At 44.5% G+C, this 16923-nt stretch overlaps 1 protein-coding gene across 3 annotated transcripts in view; it reads right to left on the reverse strand.

The window, feature by feature from the left end:
* The window catches only part of LOC124615828 (UDP-glucosyltransferase 2-like), a 144409-nt gene that overhangs the window by 9704 nt on the left and 117782 nt on the right, over nucleotides 1-16923 (reverse strand). For 2 of the 3 annotated variants that reach the window (XM_047143974.1, XM_047143975.1), the window contains 2 exons: nucleotides 10901-11123; nucleotides 4839-5109 (listed from right to left, as the gene is read on the reverse strand). In XM_047143974.1, the coding sequence (XP_046999930.1) occupies nucleotides 4839-5109; nucleotides 10901-11123 (494 nt within the window). The remainder of the gene's footprint in view (nucleotides 1-4838; nucleotides 5110-10900; nucleotides 11124-16923) is intronic. The other variant, XM_047143977.1, reaches the window with a different exon arrangement.

Below are 16923 nucleotides of genomic sequence, written 5' to 3' on the forward strand. Positions count from 1 at the left end.
GGAACAAAGTCCGATGCCTGGGACAAAAATGGTTCAAATGGCTCTGAGCACTATGGGACTCAACTGCTGAGGTCATTAGTCCCCTAGAACTTAGAACTAGTTAAACCTAACTAACCTAAGGACATCACGAACATCCATGCCCGAGGCAGGATTCGAACCTGCGACCGTAGCGGTCTTGCGGTTCCAGACTGCAGCGCCTTTAACCGCACGGCCGCTTCGGCCGGCGCCTGGGACAGAAAAACCGCAGGTCAGTGATCTGCTAGCGACCAGTTTAGTCGATGCTTCTTCGTCAATCCGCTGCAGTTACATCCACCAACACCCGGAGGCTTTATTTAGATGCTAAAAATTTTCCCTTTTTCAGTAATGCTTTCCATGTTGGTGCCAGGGCACATTTTATATCCTGTCTAGTTCAGCGATTGTCAGTTATTTTGATGCCTAAATAGCAAAACTCATCGACTAGTCAACTGTCTCGTTTGCTAATCTAATTCTCTTAGTATCGCCAAATTTTATTCGACTAACCTTGATTTCCTTTCCTTGATGTTGATCTAATAACCTGTTTCTAACACGGTGTTCACACCCTTCATCCCTCTTCAAAGTCGTTTACCGTCAGTGGCAGAACTGTAATATAACAGGCAAACATAGAAGTTTTTATTTCTTCTCCAAAATGGTTCAAATGGCTCTGAGCACTATTGGACTTAACTTCTAAGGACATCAGTCCCCTAGAACATAGAACTACTTAAACCTAACTACCCTAAGGACATCACACACATCCATGCCCGAGGCAGGATTCGAACCTGCGACCGTTGCGGTCGCGCGGTTCCAGACTGTAGCGCCTAGAACCGCTCGGCCACCCTGGCCGGCATATCTTCTCCCTGAACTTTAATTGTCTTCCCAAATTTCTTTTTTGTTGCCTTTCTTGCTTGCTCAATGGATATATTCTAATCATACTCTATACGTTATTGATCTCCCATCATCATCAATGAAAATCGTAATGTGCAATCATACATTGGCGCTCACCACGCTTTCATCTACTGAAAAATAAATAAATAAATCCCACTAGTAAGTTAAGACATGGCCTGAATCACACCCGGGCACCGACTGAGTCCAGTTACTGTACATTGGTGCACCATCAAGACATCATCAGATTTTCATAACAACAGCAACTGTTTTGGAAAATATCAGTTTCATTGAAATTAGGAGTAATATAAAAAAACTGTAGTAAAGCAGCGTTCACGCGATGTCTTTTTTTTCCTGTTCATCTTGGCGCGCACCAACATTTCCGGAAGCGCAACTACGCATGCGCATTTGTACACGCCTCATTTCCTCAAAATGGAGGCCGTGCGTAAAAGCGCATTGCTTTGCGAGGAGGTTCGGTGGGAATCTCCTGCGCTGTGTTCCAGCCGCCAGAGAGCTGGCGCCCACGTGTGTCTCGTGGTGCAGTGTAGTGTGTTGCTTTAAAGAGTGTCTGTGCAATAATGTCCGTTGACTGCAAAGAAAGCTCGCTTAAGTTTGTAGATGCTTACAGCCATATAGCACGCTGCTTAAGGATTACGCGAATAAAAATTTTAAGCGTGGTGCCATGAGCGTCAAGTATTAGTCCTCGATCATGTTAGCGCGAAGAGTGTCTCGAAGCAGGAAGAAACAACCTACAAACCTATGAAAATTGTATATGAATACTTTGCACAAATATTAATGTTATGGTAACTTAATAGCAGAACATTGGAACACATAACGGCTGTGCGCCGGGCGGGGTGGCCGAGTGGTTCTGGGCGCTACAGTCTGAAACCGCGCAACTGCTACGGTCGCAGGTTCGAATCCTGCCTCGGGCATGGCTGTGTTTGATGTCCTAAGGTTAGTTAGGTTTAAGTAGTAAGTTCTAGGGGACTGATGACCTCAGAAGTTAAGTCCCATAGTACTCAGAGCCATTTGAACCATAATGACTGTGCTCACCGTAGTGCCGGTTCTTTCGGACATGTATGCATCGTAATTCTGAATAATACAGGTACTGTAACAACGTAACATTTGAAGAACCTGGCATCTGAACGAAAGAAAGTACGGGATTAGGTAGAACTTCTCAACCTACACTACCGATACTAGAAATAGAAATGAACAGCACTGATGACGTAAAAAATACGCAATTGCAAAACACAACCTCCAGCCTAGTGGGTCCTGGTGTCTACGGCAGTACCTAATTTACCGATTATGAGTTAGTCGTGCGTGGCTCGTGTTCGTGCCACTTTTTATTTTACATCTTGTTTCTACCGTACTGCCGACTCGTTATGTTAATTTTCAATTATTGGGGTCACTGAGTTGCTGCCTTGCCTGACCGAGAGCGGCACCAGCAGCGCTTATCGATATAGGCCCTGCCGTATTATCTTTGCTGGACTGCTATTACTTTCCGGTCGTCGAGTGTTGTGAGTTAGTTCGGACCTGGCACGGTTTGAGTTGGCACGCGGCACAAGTTCAGTGAGGCCGCGGCAGCAGTGAGGTCCGGACCGCCATCACTCGCGCGACGGTTGCCGACGCGCGTGGTTGGAGTGGCGACGACTCTGGTTGGTCGTCGGTCGGTCGTCTTGCTGGACGACGAGCATTTGGCCGGCGATCGCTGATGGGTTGGCTGTGCGCGCCGACTCGTGATTCGTCCCTGTTATCGTACAGTCACTGCCGTTAACATTGTCTGGTTCTTCCTGCAAGCGTTCGTGGAACTCTGTGCAGTTTGTGTGATTTTGATTGACAAGTTATTTTAAATGTTGTCGGCGTACTGGCTATGAGGAGACGGTCGGTTGGCGTGGAGCAGTGAGGAATTCTCGGCGGGGGGGGGGGGGGGGGCGTAGTTTGGCCGGGGCCCACTGGCGGTCTCTGCGCGGTGGCGGAGAGCGTGCCTGCGAGATCCGCGGCTCACCGACCCTGGACGCGAAAGTTGAGTTTTGATTTAACGCACCAGCAAGTCACTACTGCTCACATTGTGTCGCTTGGAGTTCGTTGTCGGCTGTTGGGATATTCCAGCGAGCAACAACGTGATTTTCAAGTTGGGAAATTGTAGCCACCCTCCAGTGGAGTTTCACTGTATTTGCTTATTTGAATTGAAGAGAACCAACGGAATCTTCTGCCTTGTGGCGGATAATGTTCCGGTTACCTGCCCTGGGCGTTGACGTAAATTTCAGGCAGTTTACTCATCGTGTTTTTGCTTTCCAGCACGGAGTGTAATTTGACAGCTTCGTCTATGATTGGTTGTGGGCGCCAGTATCTTCTACGTTGATGCGTTGAACTCCCTGTTGTGCCCAGGTTGGGTGAAGTGGAAGTTATCTTGTCGGTGGGTCCGTTGACTGTCGGTCGGTTGAAATGTTGTCGGATCGTAAATGGTTGGCCCGACTGTCTGACTCACTTAACCGAGGGTGCTTGAATTACAAAAAAAAAAAAAAAAAATGGTTCAAATGGCTCTGAGCACTATGGGACTTAACACCCATCAGTCCCCTAGAACTTAGAACTACTTAAACTTAACTAACCTAAGGACATCATACACATCCATGCCCGAGGCAGGATTCGAATCTGCGACCGTAGCGGTCAAGCGGTTCCGGACTGAAGCGCCTGGAACCGCACGGTCACCCCGGCCGGTGCTTGAATTACAGGCCGACTCTCGAACATCTGGGCGCTCTTGTGTGCGATACTTTTTTTAAAAAATTGTTCTTGTTGTTGGTACTTGTATGGCTTATAGCCGGTTTTGTGTTTTAAATTAGATTTGTTTTACTCTTAAGGCCTTCAGCCTAATTTAAAGTACTGTTTCACGTAGTCCCTTTTGCATTTAAAACAATTGAATTTTTAAGTCTTCGGCCATCAGCCGATTTGAATTTAACTTGTTTACTTCAGCCTAACTAAAACAGTGTTTTAAGATAATGCTTGCCTTTTAAATTCTTGATTATGCTCGCGTTTTAAGTTATTGGCCTTCAGCCGTTTTTAAATTAACGTGTCTTTCAGCCGATAATTAAGTCCCAAAGAGTAAAGCTGTGTGTTTAAAAAATTTTTTGTAATTTTTTTTCCTATAATGTTTGATTAAATAATAAAGTTGTATGTTCGAATGTAACTGATAGCCCCTTATTTTGGCCTCTTTCCACAATTTATTCTGTCTGTCCTGTCCTGCCGGCTAAGCAGGGCGCTTCAATGAGGATGGGAACATATATATATATATATATATATATATATATATATATATATATATATATATATATATATATATATATATATGTATATGTATGTATATATATACCGGCCATTTGACCATCTCCTTCTTCTGTGCGAATGCACAAACAGTGCCCGAACTCTTTACGGGAATCGGCAACGCGCCGCGAGTAATGAGTATAATGGGCAGGGGCACTACGAATGTAGTGCGGGACAATACGTTGAGAACGTGGGTTTCGCGGGAGGCGTGTCAGAGATAAATACTTGCAGTCTGCCATGTAAGCAGGAGATCTCGGGTTCGTGTCCCCGTCCGGCACAAATTATCACTGGCACCATTCCATTACACATCTGACGATAGTCCATATCCGCAACTGCGAATACATTTGGAACAAGAAAAGAGGGAAGTGGTACACCAAGTTCCCCTGTCGCACACAGTAAAGTGGCCTGCAGAGTACTCATGTTGAAGTAGATGTAGATACAGACGTAGAAAATTCTATTACGCGGCTGCAGGGCTAACGCGAAAGTCTGAACAGTGTTTTGAGGTTCAACGCTCTCCTCTACTGGAGACGGAGGGACCCTCAAATGAAGGAAAGGGAAACAGATTAAGGCTGCAGCACGATACTGAGTTGACAACTCTAGGGTCACCTCCCCGCGGGCCTCACCTGGAGTCGTTGAGCAGCCGCTGGAGCGCCTCCCGGAACGAGCGGTCGTCGATGTCGTCGTAGAGCAGCTGGAGGCCGCTGCCGGCGGCGACCGCCCTGGCCGAGTTGACGAACTGGTCCGAGAACAGCGGCAGCGTCAGAGTCGGCACACCCGCAGCCACCGCCTCCTGCGCGCCTAGCAGCCCGCCGTGCGATATGAAGAGCCGCACGTTGGGGTGGTCTGCAAGGCAGGGCGGCCTTCTCAGGCGTCCGCAAGGTACCAGGCAAAGTGCTGCGGAAGCGAGTAGTGCAAGCGTCTCTTCCATCTCACTAGCGCTCCCTAAATACTCCCTTTGTCAGAAAAGTTCCAGGACATGTGTTTGTTATTCCTGAGTGTGCGCGTCCTTGAAATGACCTTGGCCATGCTTCCGCACAAACTGACTAGGTGGCATGCCTGTGCTTAGCAACACACTGTTTGGGTTCTTGGCGCATTACTTACAGTGACACAGTGGATGCTCAATCTGAGCATAGAGTGAACATCTGCGTTAAGCTTGTAAGTAGGCTGTTTAGGTTTTTATGTTGGTAACGTCACGTAACGCTCTGTATGAAAATCACTGGCTGTGCTGTGTGCAGTCTGTGGCTGGATGGCATTGTTGGAATATTCGCTATTGTAGTGTTGGGGAGCGTGTAGCGTTGTACAGTTGGAGGTGATCCGCCAGCAGTGGTGGATGTGGGGAGAGAGATGGCGGAGTTTTTTGAGAGCGGATTATCTGGACGTGTGACCATCAGAGACAGTAAATTTGTGGGTATTACAAAAAGATACGGCCAAACTTTCAAGTAACATTCCTCACACACAAATAAAGAAAATACGTTATGTGAACATGTGTCCGGAAACGCTTACTTTCCATGTTAGAGCTCATTTTAGTTTCGTCAGTATGTACTGTACTTCCTCGATTCACCGTCAGTTGGCCCAATTGAAGAGAGGTAATGTTGACTTCGGTGCTTGTGTTGACATCTGTGAACGTTTGGGCAGGCATTGTTGGTGATGTCTTGATTGGGCCCCATGTTCTTCCACCTACGCTCAATGGAGCACGTTATCATGATTTCATACGGGATACTCTACCTGTGCTGCTAGAACATGTGCCTGTACAAATACGACACAACATGTGGTTCATGCACGATGGAGCTCCTGCACATTTCAGTCGAAGTGTTCGTACGCTTCTCAACAACAGATTCGATGACCGATGGATTGGTAGAGGCGGACCAATTCCATGGCCTCCACGCTCTCCTGATCTCAACCCTTTTGACTTTCATTTATGGGGCATTTGAAAGCTCTTGTCTACGCAACCCCGGTACCAAATGTAGACACTCTTCGTGCTCGTATTGTGGACGGCTGTGATACAATACGGCATTCTCCAGGGCTGCATCAGCGCATCAGGAATTCCATGCGACGGAGGGTGGATGCATGTATCCTCGCTAACGGAGGACATTTTAAACATTTCCTGTAACAAAATGTTTGAAGTCACGCAGGTACGTTCTGTTACTGTGTGTTTCCATTCCATGATTAATGTGATTTGAAGAGAAGTAATAAAATGAGCTCTAATATGGAAAGTAAGCGTTTCTGCACACATGTCCAAATAACATATTTTCTTTCTTTGTGTGTGAGGAATGTTTCCTGAAAGTTTGGCCGCACCTTTTTGTAACACCCTGTATATATAATGAATTTTGAACACTATTAAGGTAAATACCTTGTTTGTTCTCTATCAAAATCTTTCATTTACTAAGTATGCCTATCAGTAGTTAGTGCCTTCAGTAGTTAGAATCTTTTATTTAGCTGGCAGTATTGGCGCTCACTGTATTGCAGTAGTTCGAGTAACGAAGATTTTTGTGAGTGATTCATGGAAGGTATAGGTTATTGTTAGTCAGGGCCATTCTTTTGTAGACATTATTGAAAGTCAGTTTGCGTTGCGCTAAAAATATTGTGTGAGTTTAGTGTTGATCAGAATAAGTAAAGAGCGAAATGTCTGAGTACGTTCAGTTCTGCTCAGCTGTTTGAAAATAAAATTACGTAAGAAGTTTACCAGCACAGTACCTCATAAATTTTTCTAAGAGGACGTTTCAAGCTTCGGAAAACCCCTAGTGAAACCTGGATAGTGGTGAAGCAAGCGTATGAAGGCGAGGGACTTTCAAGACGTCGTGTTTGACAGTGTCACAAAAGGTTTCGTGGAGGCAGAGATTCAGTGCAAGACGATCTCAGAGCTGGGCGCCCGTCGAGAGCAGATACCGATGCAAATGTGGTTCAAATGGCTCTGAGCAGTATGGTACCTAAGATCGGAGGTCATCAGTCCCCTAGAACTTAGAACTACTTAAACCTAACTAACCTAAGGACATCACACACATCCATGCCCGAGGCAGGATTCGAACCTGCGACCGTAGCAGTCGCACGGTTCCGGACTGAAGCGTCTAGAACCGCTCAGCCATCGCGGCCGGCGCAAATGTGAAGCGTCTAAGGCAGCCCTTGTAAGAAAACCGCCATGTAACTGTGCTTGCGATATCAGGAGAACTGCGCCGTGGGGTAGCCGCGCGGTCTAGGCTCCTTGCCACGGTTCGCGCGGCTCGCCTCGTCGGAAGTTGGAGTCCTCCCTCGGTCATGGGTGTGTGTGTTGTCTTTAGCGTAAGTTAGTTTGAGTTAGATTAAATAGTCTGTAAGCCGATGATCTCAGCAGTTTGGTCCCATAGGAACTTACTACAGATTTCCAAATTTCCAGTTTCAGAAGAACTGAATGTGAATCGTGCTGTGTGTCATAAGATTTGATGCGAAAATTTAACGAAACAGATACTTAATGCAAAAGTCATCCCTCACCCACTAACTGTCGAACAGAAAGAGGAAAGACGAAGAATTTCTGCTGAACTACTGGATAGAGCAAGTTGTGATTCTACAATTGTGTCAAAGGTTATTGTGAGGGATGAAAATGGATTCTGGCAGTATGAGTCTCACACGAGGCGTGAAAGTGCTGAACGGCGGAGTCCTGGATTACCAGCTTCAAAAGAAGTCTAATGACAACTTTCGAGAACAAAGACAATGTTGATCGCATTCTTTGAGAGTAAAGGATTAGTTCTCCATGGGAACGTTCCTCCAAGCCAAACAGTGAATTGAATTGGTATAAGAACGTAGGCTTCCGCGGCAGGTGTCATAAAAATTCTTCTGGGTATTATGCCGCGTCATTGCTAAAAACTAACAACAATAATAAACTAAAACCGACGTTTCGGCCGAATTGCAACGGCCTTCCTCAGGGCACGACTGGTTTTGCATCGTATAGGTGCTTCTATTTGTTACAGACTATCGATGTCTGACGTCACTGTTGTAAAACTTCTAATTGGCCCTCTAATATGGATGGCTAGTCATGACGTAAGGGAAGATGGAAAGAAAGAGGCTATTTGTGGATGTCCATGTCGTCAACGATTGGTAGCTGTTCGCCAATCAGCGTTCGGCTTCTGGTCGGCAAGTTTTCCTCCTAGTGTGCGCGGAAGTGGACTGACAGTGGCTCCACAGCTGTTTGTGCAGATACGTCCGTGTCCCGTGTGGCTTCTGCCCCGCGACCGCTCGCGGCCCGTTGGACTGGGATGGCCGGCAGCCAGGACGCCGGGAGTTTGTTGCCATCTTCTCTGTTGATGTTGTCAGGTTGCTTAATAATTTCGATCGCCTCCTGTATTTTGCGTTCTCGCATCCACGATTCTTCCGTCAGTACTCGGGCCTCCTGGAACCTGATAGGTTGTCCACAGTCACGGTGGTGTTCCGCTAACGCCGATTTATTATGTTGTTGTAATCGCACGTAGCGTTCGTGTTCTGCTACTCGTAAGCTGACAGGTCTCCCTGTTTCTCCTATGTAGGTAGCTCCGTACTCACACCGTAGTTCGTAAACACCTGCAGTGTTAAGATGGTTCAAATGGCTCTGAGCAATATGGGACTTAACATCTATGGTCATCAGTCCCCTAGAACTTAGAACTACTTAAACCTAAGTAACCTAATGACAGCACACAACACCCAGCCATCACGAGGCAGAGAAAATCCCTGACCACGCCGGGGATCGAACCCGGGAACCCGGGCGTGGGAAGCGAGAACGCTACCGCACGACCACGAGAGGCGGGCCAGTGTTAAGAATGTTGACTACATCCTTGGTGGAACCTATCATTTCGTGGATCCTGTGATTGCTTCGAAAAATCGGTTTGAAACCTCGTCGGCGAAGGACGTTAACTGGCCCTTCACTGACGCATTTTACATATGGTAAGTGTACCAGTGGAAGCTTCTCTTCTTTGCCTTCTCCTCGTGTTCAGCTCGCTTTGGTTTTAGCTACCTTGCCTATGATTTTGTCATCATAGCCGTTGGCACGAAACGTGTGTTGTAGCTCCTTTAATTCTTGTTTGATGTTATTTTCATCGCTTATCCGGTAGGCTCGGGCAGTTAACGTATGCAGGACAGAATACTTTTGAGATGGGTGGGGGTGACTCTCCGCGTGCCGGTACCGATTAGTGTGCGTCGGTTTCCGATACACTTTGTGTCCCAGTTTACCTCCGGCAACTCTGTATACTTCCACACCCAGAAATGGCAAGGAAACATTGTTTTCAGTCTCATGTGTGAACTTCATATTTTTGTGCAGGCTATTGAAGTGCTGGAGGAAGTTTCCCAGTTCCGCTTCACCGTGAGCCCAGATAACGAATGTGTGGTCCACATATCGTAGCCAACAACTGGGACGTAACGGAGCAGAAGCTAGGGCCGTTTGCTCAAAGGCTTCCATGAAGATGTCCGCAGCTACAGCGGAGAGCGGGGAACCCATTGCCACTCCATCTAACTGTTCGTAATATTTTCCCCGCCAGGGGTGAAGTACGTAGGTGACAGGCATAAGCGCACCAGATCGCAGATATCTGGTGGGATCCGATCCTGTAGAATGCGCATAGTCTCCCCAATAGGAACGTTAGTGAAGAGAGACTTGATGTCAAAACTGACCATAATGTCTGATGGCTTTATTCGCTGTTCCCTAATCAGTTGTATGAAGTGGGAAGAGTCTTTCACGTAGGAGTCTGTTTGTCCCACAAGACGGCGTAACTTAGGTGCCAGATGTTTCGCAACATAATACGTAGGTGAATCCATTCCGTTCACTATGGACCTCAGCGGATAAACCTCCTTATGGAGATTAGGTACTCCGTAGATTCTAAGAGGAACAGGCACCTTGGTGATTAGTCTCTTGGCTGTGTCAGGATCAATTCTCGAGTCGTTTACGAGGGCCTTCGTATTTCTGCCTATCCTCGCCGTTGGGTCAACTCATCGACCAAATTTATCCGGACTGGCTATTTGAAAGGGCAATTTTGGTAACTAAAAATAATATTGTGGGCGATGTCAACATAAATATTGAAAAGAAAATTCCCGTTGAAGATAGAATGTACAAATCGATCGAGACGATAATAAACGTTGAAGAAAGTGTGACCTTCCGTACATAATATCTAAACTCTTTGCAAGTATCAGGACTGTCATTACGCTGCCTTCGACACAAAATTGCATCTCCTCTCACACTACTCAGAAATATCTACTCACCAAAACTATGTAATGGAACAGCTATCGGATAACATCACTGAAGCCGAAATGATGACTGGAAAGCATAAAGGACACACGCTACTTATCACTAGAATACAACTGATGTCTACTGGACTGCCATTCAAATTTAAAAGACTGCAATTTTCTATCAAATTAGCATACAATTTTACAATTAACAAAGCGCAAGGACAAACTTTAAAATATTGCGGCAGCAACTTCAAAAACTCCTTCTTCTCTCAACTATACACAGCAAATTCGAAAAATTTGTACATATATATGACGGATACCAAAATGAAAACAGTTGTTTGTGAACAAGTATTGTAAACAGTTAGAACAATTTTTCAATATTTTTTTTACCTCTTATAATTTAAAGTTTATCCTTTTATTGCAACTACCACACAATCTCGCATCAGCTCCCTGAGCGAAGTCGGGTACCGCAGCTAGTTCATTTACAGGCAGAGGCTTCTTAAATTAGCTGTGAGATGTCCCTTACTCAGAACATCGTTCTGTGGGATCCACTTCTGAGCTCTGACGTTTGGCGGCAGTCCCGGGAGGTTGGCCGGGTCGGCTTTCCAGAGAACGCGTTGGGGTACGGACGCGAAGGCGTCCACAATCGCTTTGAACTTCTCCGGGTCGAAGGTCTCAACTCGCACCATCGATCCCAAGCTGAAGTAGATCACACCGTGTGGACTGTCGTCCAGGAACTTCTGTATGTCCTGCGCAAAACAAACAATCAATGTACACGATATGCTCCGATGTTTTCGTATTTTCCTTAACTTTTGACAAGCTTAATGTTAAGTAGGTAGATTCTTTTGTCCAGTGAGAGAACAGACATGTACATCACAGGTGTTTCAATTCTAGTACAACTATGCATTTAATATAACGCTTAAATCGTAGAAGTTCGTATAACACACAGGATTTTTCACAAACCAAGCGGCCAAATACACCAGCTAACGGAGGCAGCTGACGAAGCTGAAACTATAAGAGACTGATGCTAATTATAAACATAAAACTACATAAGCCTAGAAACATACAAAAAAGGAGGGGAACGTAGGGTTGAATGTCCCGTCGATGCCCACGTCACTAGAAACGCAGTACAAACTTCGGAAGGAAAGAGGCAGTATGCTTTACTGATGAACCATTCCAGCGTTTGCATTAAGCGATTTAGAAAAATCCGAGTGTCGTTGGTCGTAAGGGTATACGAACCACCGTCCTCCGGAATGTTATTGCCGTGTGTCAGCACTGCGACATCTCGCTCGCTGGATTGGATAGACTCATTCAACGAGACACACACACACACACACACACACACACACACACATATATATATATATATATATATATATATATATATATATATATATATATATATAACACGTAACTCGATATATATAGGCGTTTAGAGAAGAGATAAAGTTTTTGTGTTCTGTCTCTTTGCAAACGACTTCTACTTGTCTTACTTTACACATAGTTGTTTAGTATTAAAACATGTACACTGTTACACTGACCAAGATGTCATATGCCTTAGACACAAGTAATTATCATCATCATCTTCTTATTCTTCCTTTTCTTCTTGTTCCTCATAATGTTCCTTTCGTCAGCTGAAAAGTGGTCCGTTGGTTCGCCTTTTTAGTTCTTTCATGTGCAGATAACAACATATTTTTCTCGGTATCATCTAGTTTAATTTTCGATGCCCAGTACACAGTACTTCTGTGGACGTTATAAAACACCTTAAGTAATAGAATTTACTTCCGAAACAATGCATAAAATCAATAGAAAGAAACACGAAAATGCAGAGCAATTGCTCCTACCTGCTGATTAAGAGTAAAGTTACATGGCATTGTTGACTGCGAGACGATGAGCGACACAGACAACAGACTGGACGGGAAAGATTCCTTTCTCTGACAGCAGTCGCACCTTTGTGTGAATGGTGTCTTTAAGTGCAGCTTTACAGCGAAGTTATGATGAGTACGTCCGAAGTACTGTGCTGTTATAGCCGTCGAAACAGAATGGAAACATGGTTACCCGGTGTCGCCACATAGTCTGTTCCTCCCGAATAGCACCAGAGTGGCCGACCTAAGCGACGGTCGAATCATTGTCAGCAGAGCCACGCGCTCTCACCGCTTGGGGCTCTGAGGAGAGCAGTGAAGCGAGACCTGTGGATCAGAAACTGTAACACCTCTTGTCCCTCCTTTTCTCTCCGAATAATTGTGTTTCCTCCAATAAGAATTACACTAGGCTACATCAGAATCTACCGTGAAATAGCAACAATATCGACAGATAATGTTTTTGTAAGGTGAGGGCCAACAGTCGTAAAGTATCTGTAAAATGCATTTTAATCTTCAGCTATTTGTTTGCCCCACTAGTCATCTACCGGTTTCGGTTATTAACCATCACCCAGGATGTCTATCAAAATCAACATTAAAAGATTATGAATGTACAATGCATACAAAAATAGCAACACTCAACAAATACGGGTGCAAAATTCCATTTGAATACTTACAGGGTACAACAGATAAGCTAAAAACATCACAAATTACTTTGAAGCTGAACAATATCGAAATTATCCAGTGAAATTGTACAAACATCTGACATAATTATGTAAGGTGTTTGTACAGTTTCACTGGATATATAAGGCGTTTGAACAGTTTCACTAGATAATTTGGACATTTTTCAGCTTCAAAGCAATGTCTGATGTTTTAAATAATCTGTTGTACGCTGTAAGTATACGAATGGAATTTTGCATCCATATATTTATAGAATTCTCCTATTTTTGTATGCACTGTACTTTCATAATTTTTTAATGTTGATGTTGATGGGTATCCTGGATGATAGTTAATAAGCGAAACTGGTAGATGTGTAACGGGACGAATAAACAGCTGATGGTTAAACGCATTTTATAAGAAAAGAATTTTCTACGGAGGTGGGCATTTGCTGGAAATATAGGCACAAAGAATATCTGATGGCCACTTGCTGTGCACCTCAATGATTTGTCCCACCACTTTACACACAGGCTGCTCTGAAGCCGCCATCGATTTAGATTGAGGGACATACCGTACTGGGAGATGCCATGTAGAAAATGCACTTACTTGGATTCGCAGCTGGCATCGGTCTGATCAGTGGAAGATACGTAAGCGCTCTTTTACCTTCTTGGTGGCCCTTGTAGAAGAATCGTTCTTTGGATGCAGCAAAAGTTTTACTGTAGTTGCCAAAAAGAGAAATCAGTCTGCGTTGCCAATGGTTTATTAATAATGACGCGTTTCGTGCGGTTAAAGCATCTTCAGATTAATTCGCGAACCTATCTAGCAACTTTTTTTTTTCACTGGCTGCTTATTTTTTATGACCCACCGTCTAATTTCTTATGGTGGGTCGTATGTTGCCACTTGGCCGCTGTGACTAGGCCCGGGGTCCGGTGTGACTGAAAGTAACACCACCCCGGCTCCCGTCCCCGCTCACACCGTTGCCCGTGTCCCGCCACGTGGAGGCGGGCTCTATTTGTTGACATCCATTTTATATCTTTTTTTTGTGCAGCATTAGAAAAACTTATAACTAATACAAAATCAAGTGAGATATTAATAAACAAAACGAAATAAAATATTTAGAAAGAAGGAAGGAAGATAACTGAATAGAGTAGAGATAGGTGTAATATTGCCCGTCACCTGGTTGTGGGTGGCGGCCCGGGTCTTGGAATGACCCTCAAGACGCTGAGCGTCGGTCACCATGCCTTTAACATCTACCATCCTAAAAACTAATTTAACTAGAAGAGATTAGGGTACGTTAAAGCTAGAAACTAAGACCTCCATGTCCAGCCTGCTAAACTTTTTACAATAGAGAGGTAACTGATTTTGTGCTTGGCTCAAAGTTGCTGATGAAAGGGTACTTGTGGTAAAAGTAATTAAGGTAATTACGCTAACGGTTTGTGTTGAGCCTACAAGGCTCCTGGTAGAGTACATCAGGCGCAAGCACCTCCCGGCCCCGCCGACAACACTACCTGAACGGTGGTTTTCCCCGATCTACCATAGCAAGCTGAAGATGAACAGATAGAGAAAATGTATGAGGATATTGAAAGGGTAATGCAGTATGTAAAGGGGGACGAAAATCTAATAGTCATGGGCGACTGGAATGCAGTTGTAGGGGAATGAGTAGAAGAAAAGGTTACAGGAGAATATGGGCTTGGGACTAGGAATGAAAGAGGAGAAAGACTAATTGAGTTCTGTAACAAGTTTCAGCAAGTAAGAGCGAATACCCTGTTCAAGAATCACAAGAGGAGGAGGTATACTTGGAAAAGGCCGGGAGATACGGGAAGATTTCAATTAGATTACATCATGGTCAGACAGAGATTCCGAAATCAGATACTGGATTGTAAGGCGTACCCAGGAGCAGATATAGACTCAGATCACAATATAGTGGTGATGAAGAGTAGGCTCAAGTTCAAGACATTTGTCAGACAGAATCAATACGCAAAGAAGTGGGATACGGAAGTACTAAGGAATGACGAGATACATTTGAAGTTCTCTAACGCTATAGATACAGCAATAAGGAATAGCGCAGTAGGCAGTACAGTTGAAGAGGAATGGACATCTCTAAAAAGGGCCATCACAGAAGTTGGGAAGGAAAACATAGGTACAAAGAAGGTAGCTGCGAAGAAACCATGGGTAACAGAAGAAATACTTCAGTTGATTGATGAAAGGAGGAAGTACAAACATGTTCCGGGAAAATCAGGAATACAGAAATACAAGTCGCTGAGGAATGAAATAAATAGGAAGTGCAGGGAAGCTAAGACGAAATGGCTGCAGGAAAAACGTGAAGACATCGAAAAAGATATGATTGTCGGAAGGACAGACTCAGCATACAGGAAAGTCAAAACAACCTTTGGTGACATTAAAAGCAACGGTGGTAACATTACGAGTGCAACGGGAATTCCACTGTTAAATGCAGAGGAGAGAGCAGATAGGTGGAAAGAATACATTGAAAGCCTCTATGAGGGTGAAGATTTGTCTGATGTGATAGAAGAAGCAACAGGAGTCGATTTAGAAGAGATACGGGATCCAATATTAGAATCGGAATTTAAAAGAGCTTTGGAGGACGGTCAAATAAGGCAGAAGGGATAGATAACATTCCATCAGAATTTCTAAAATCATTGGGGGAAGTGGCAACAAAACGACTATTCACGTTGGTGTGTAGAATATATATGTCTGGCGACATACCATCTGACTTTCGGAAAAGCATCATCCACACAATTCCGAAGACGGCAAGAGCTGACATGTGCGAGAATTATCACACAATCAGCTTAACAGCTCATGCATCGAAGCTGCTTACAAGAATAATATACAGAAGAATGGAAAAGAAAATTGAGAATGCGCTAGGTGACGATCAGTTTGGCTTTATGAAAAGTAAAGGGACGAGTGAGGCAATTGTGACGTTACGGCTAATAATGGAAGCAAGGCTAAAGAAAAATCAAGACACTTTCATAGGATTTGTCGACCTGGAGAAAGCGTTCGACAATATAAAATGGTGCAAGCTGTTCGAGATTCTGAAAAAAGTTGGGGGTAAGCTATAGGGAGAGACGGGTCATATACAATATGTACAACAACCAAGAGGGAATAATAAGAGTGGTCGATCAAGAACGATGTGCTCGTATTAAGAAGGGTGTAAGACAAGCCTGTAGCCTTTCGCCTCTACTCTTCAACCTGTACATCGAGGAAGCAGTGATGGAAATAAAAGAAAGTTTTAGGACTGAAATTAAAATACAAGATGAAAGGATATCAATGATACGATTCGCTGATGACATTGCTATCCTGAGTGAAAGTGAAGAAGAATTGAATGATCTGCTGAACGGAATGAACAGTCTAATGAGTACACAGTATGGTTTGAGAGTAAATCGGAGAAAGACGTAGGTAATGAGATGTAGTAGAAATGAGAACAGCGAGAAACTTAACATGAGGATTGATGGTCACGAAGTCAATGAAGTTAAGGAATTCTACTACCTAGGCAGTAAAATAACCAATGACGGACGGAGCAAGGAGGACATCAAAAGCAGAATCGCTATGGCAAAAAAGGCATTTCTGGCCAAGAGAAGTTTACTAATATCAAATACCGGCCTTAATTTGAGGAAGAAATTTCTGAGGATGTACGTCTGGAGTACAGCATCGTATGGTAGTGAAACATGGACTGTGGGAAAACCGGAAAAGAAGAGAATCGAAGCATTTGAGATGTGGTGCTATAGACGAATGTTGAAAATTATGTGGACTGATAAGGTAAGGAATGAGGAGGTTCTACGCAGAATCGGAGAGGAAAGGAATATGTGGAAAACACTGATAAGGAGAAGGGACAGAATGATAGGTTGAAAGGTAGCTACACTGAGCCACTGCGCCAGAGATTGCGCCAAAGAGTATTATTAAGCCGCCTCCACAGTGCTTGTCGAGAGCTCGTAGTAGTCAGTGCCTGTCGAGGACTCGGGGTGGTCTGTGCTGAGATGTTGCAGCAGAGGAGTGTTTGTTGAGATGTGCTAGTAGG

The sequence above is a fragment of the Schistocerca americana genome, chromosome 5 (genome assembly GCF_021461395.2).
Source record: "Schistocerca americana isolate TAMUIC-IGC-003095 chromosome 5, iqSchAmer2.1, whole genome shotgun sequence".
In the NCBI taxonomy this organism is placed as follows: domain Eukaryota; kingdom Metazoa; phylum Arthropoda; class Insecta; order Orthoptera; family Acrididae; genus Schistocerca; species Schistocerca americana.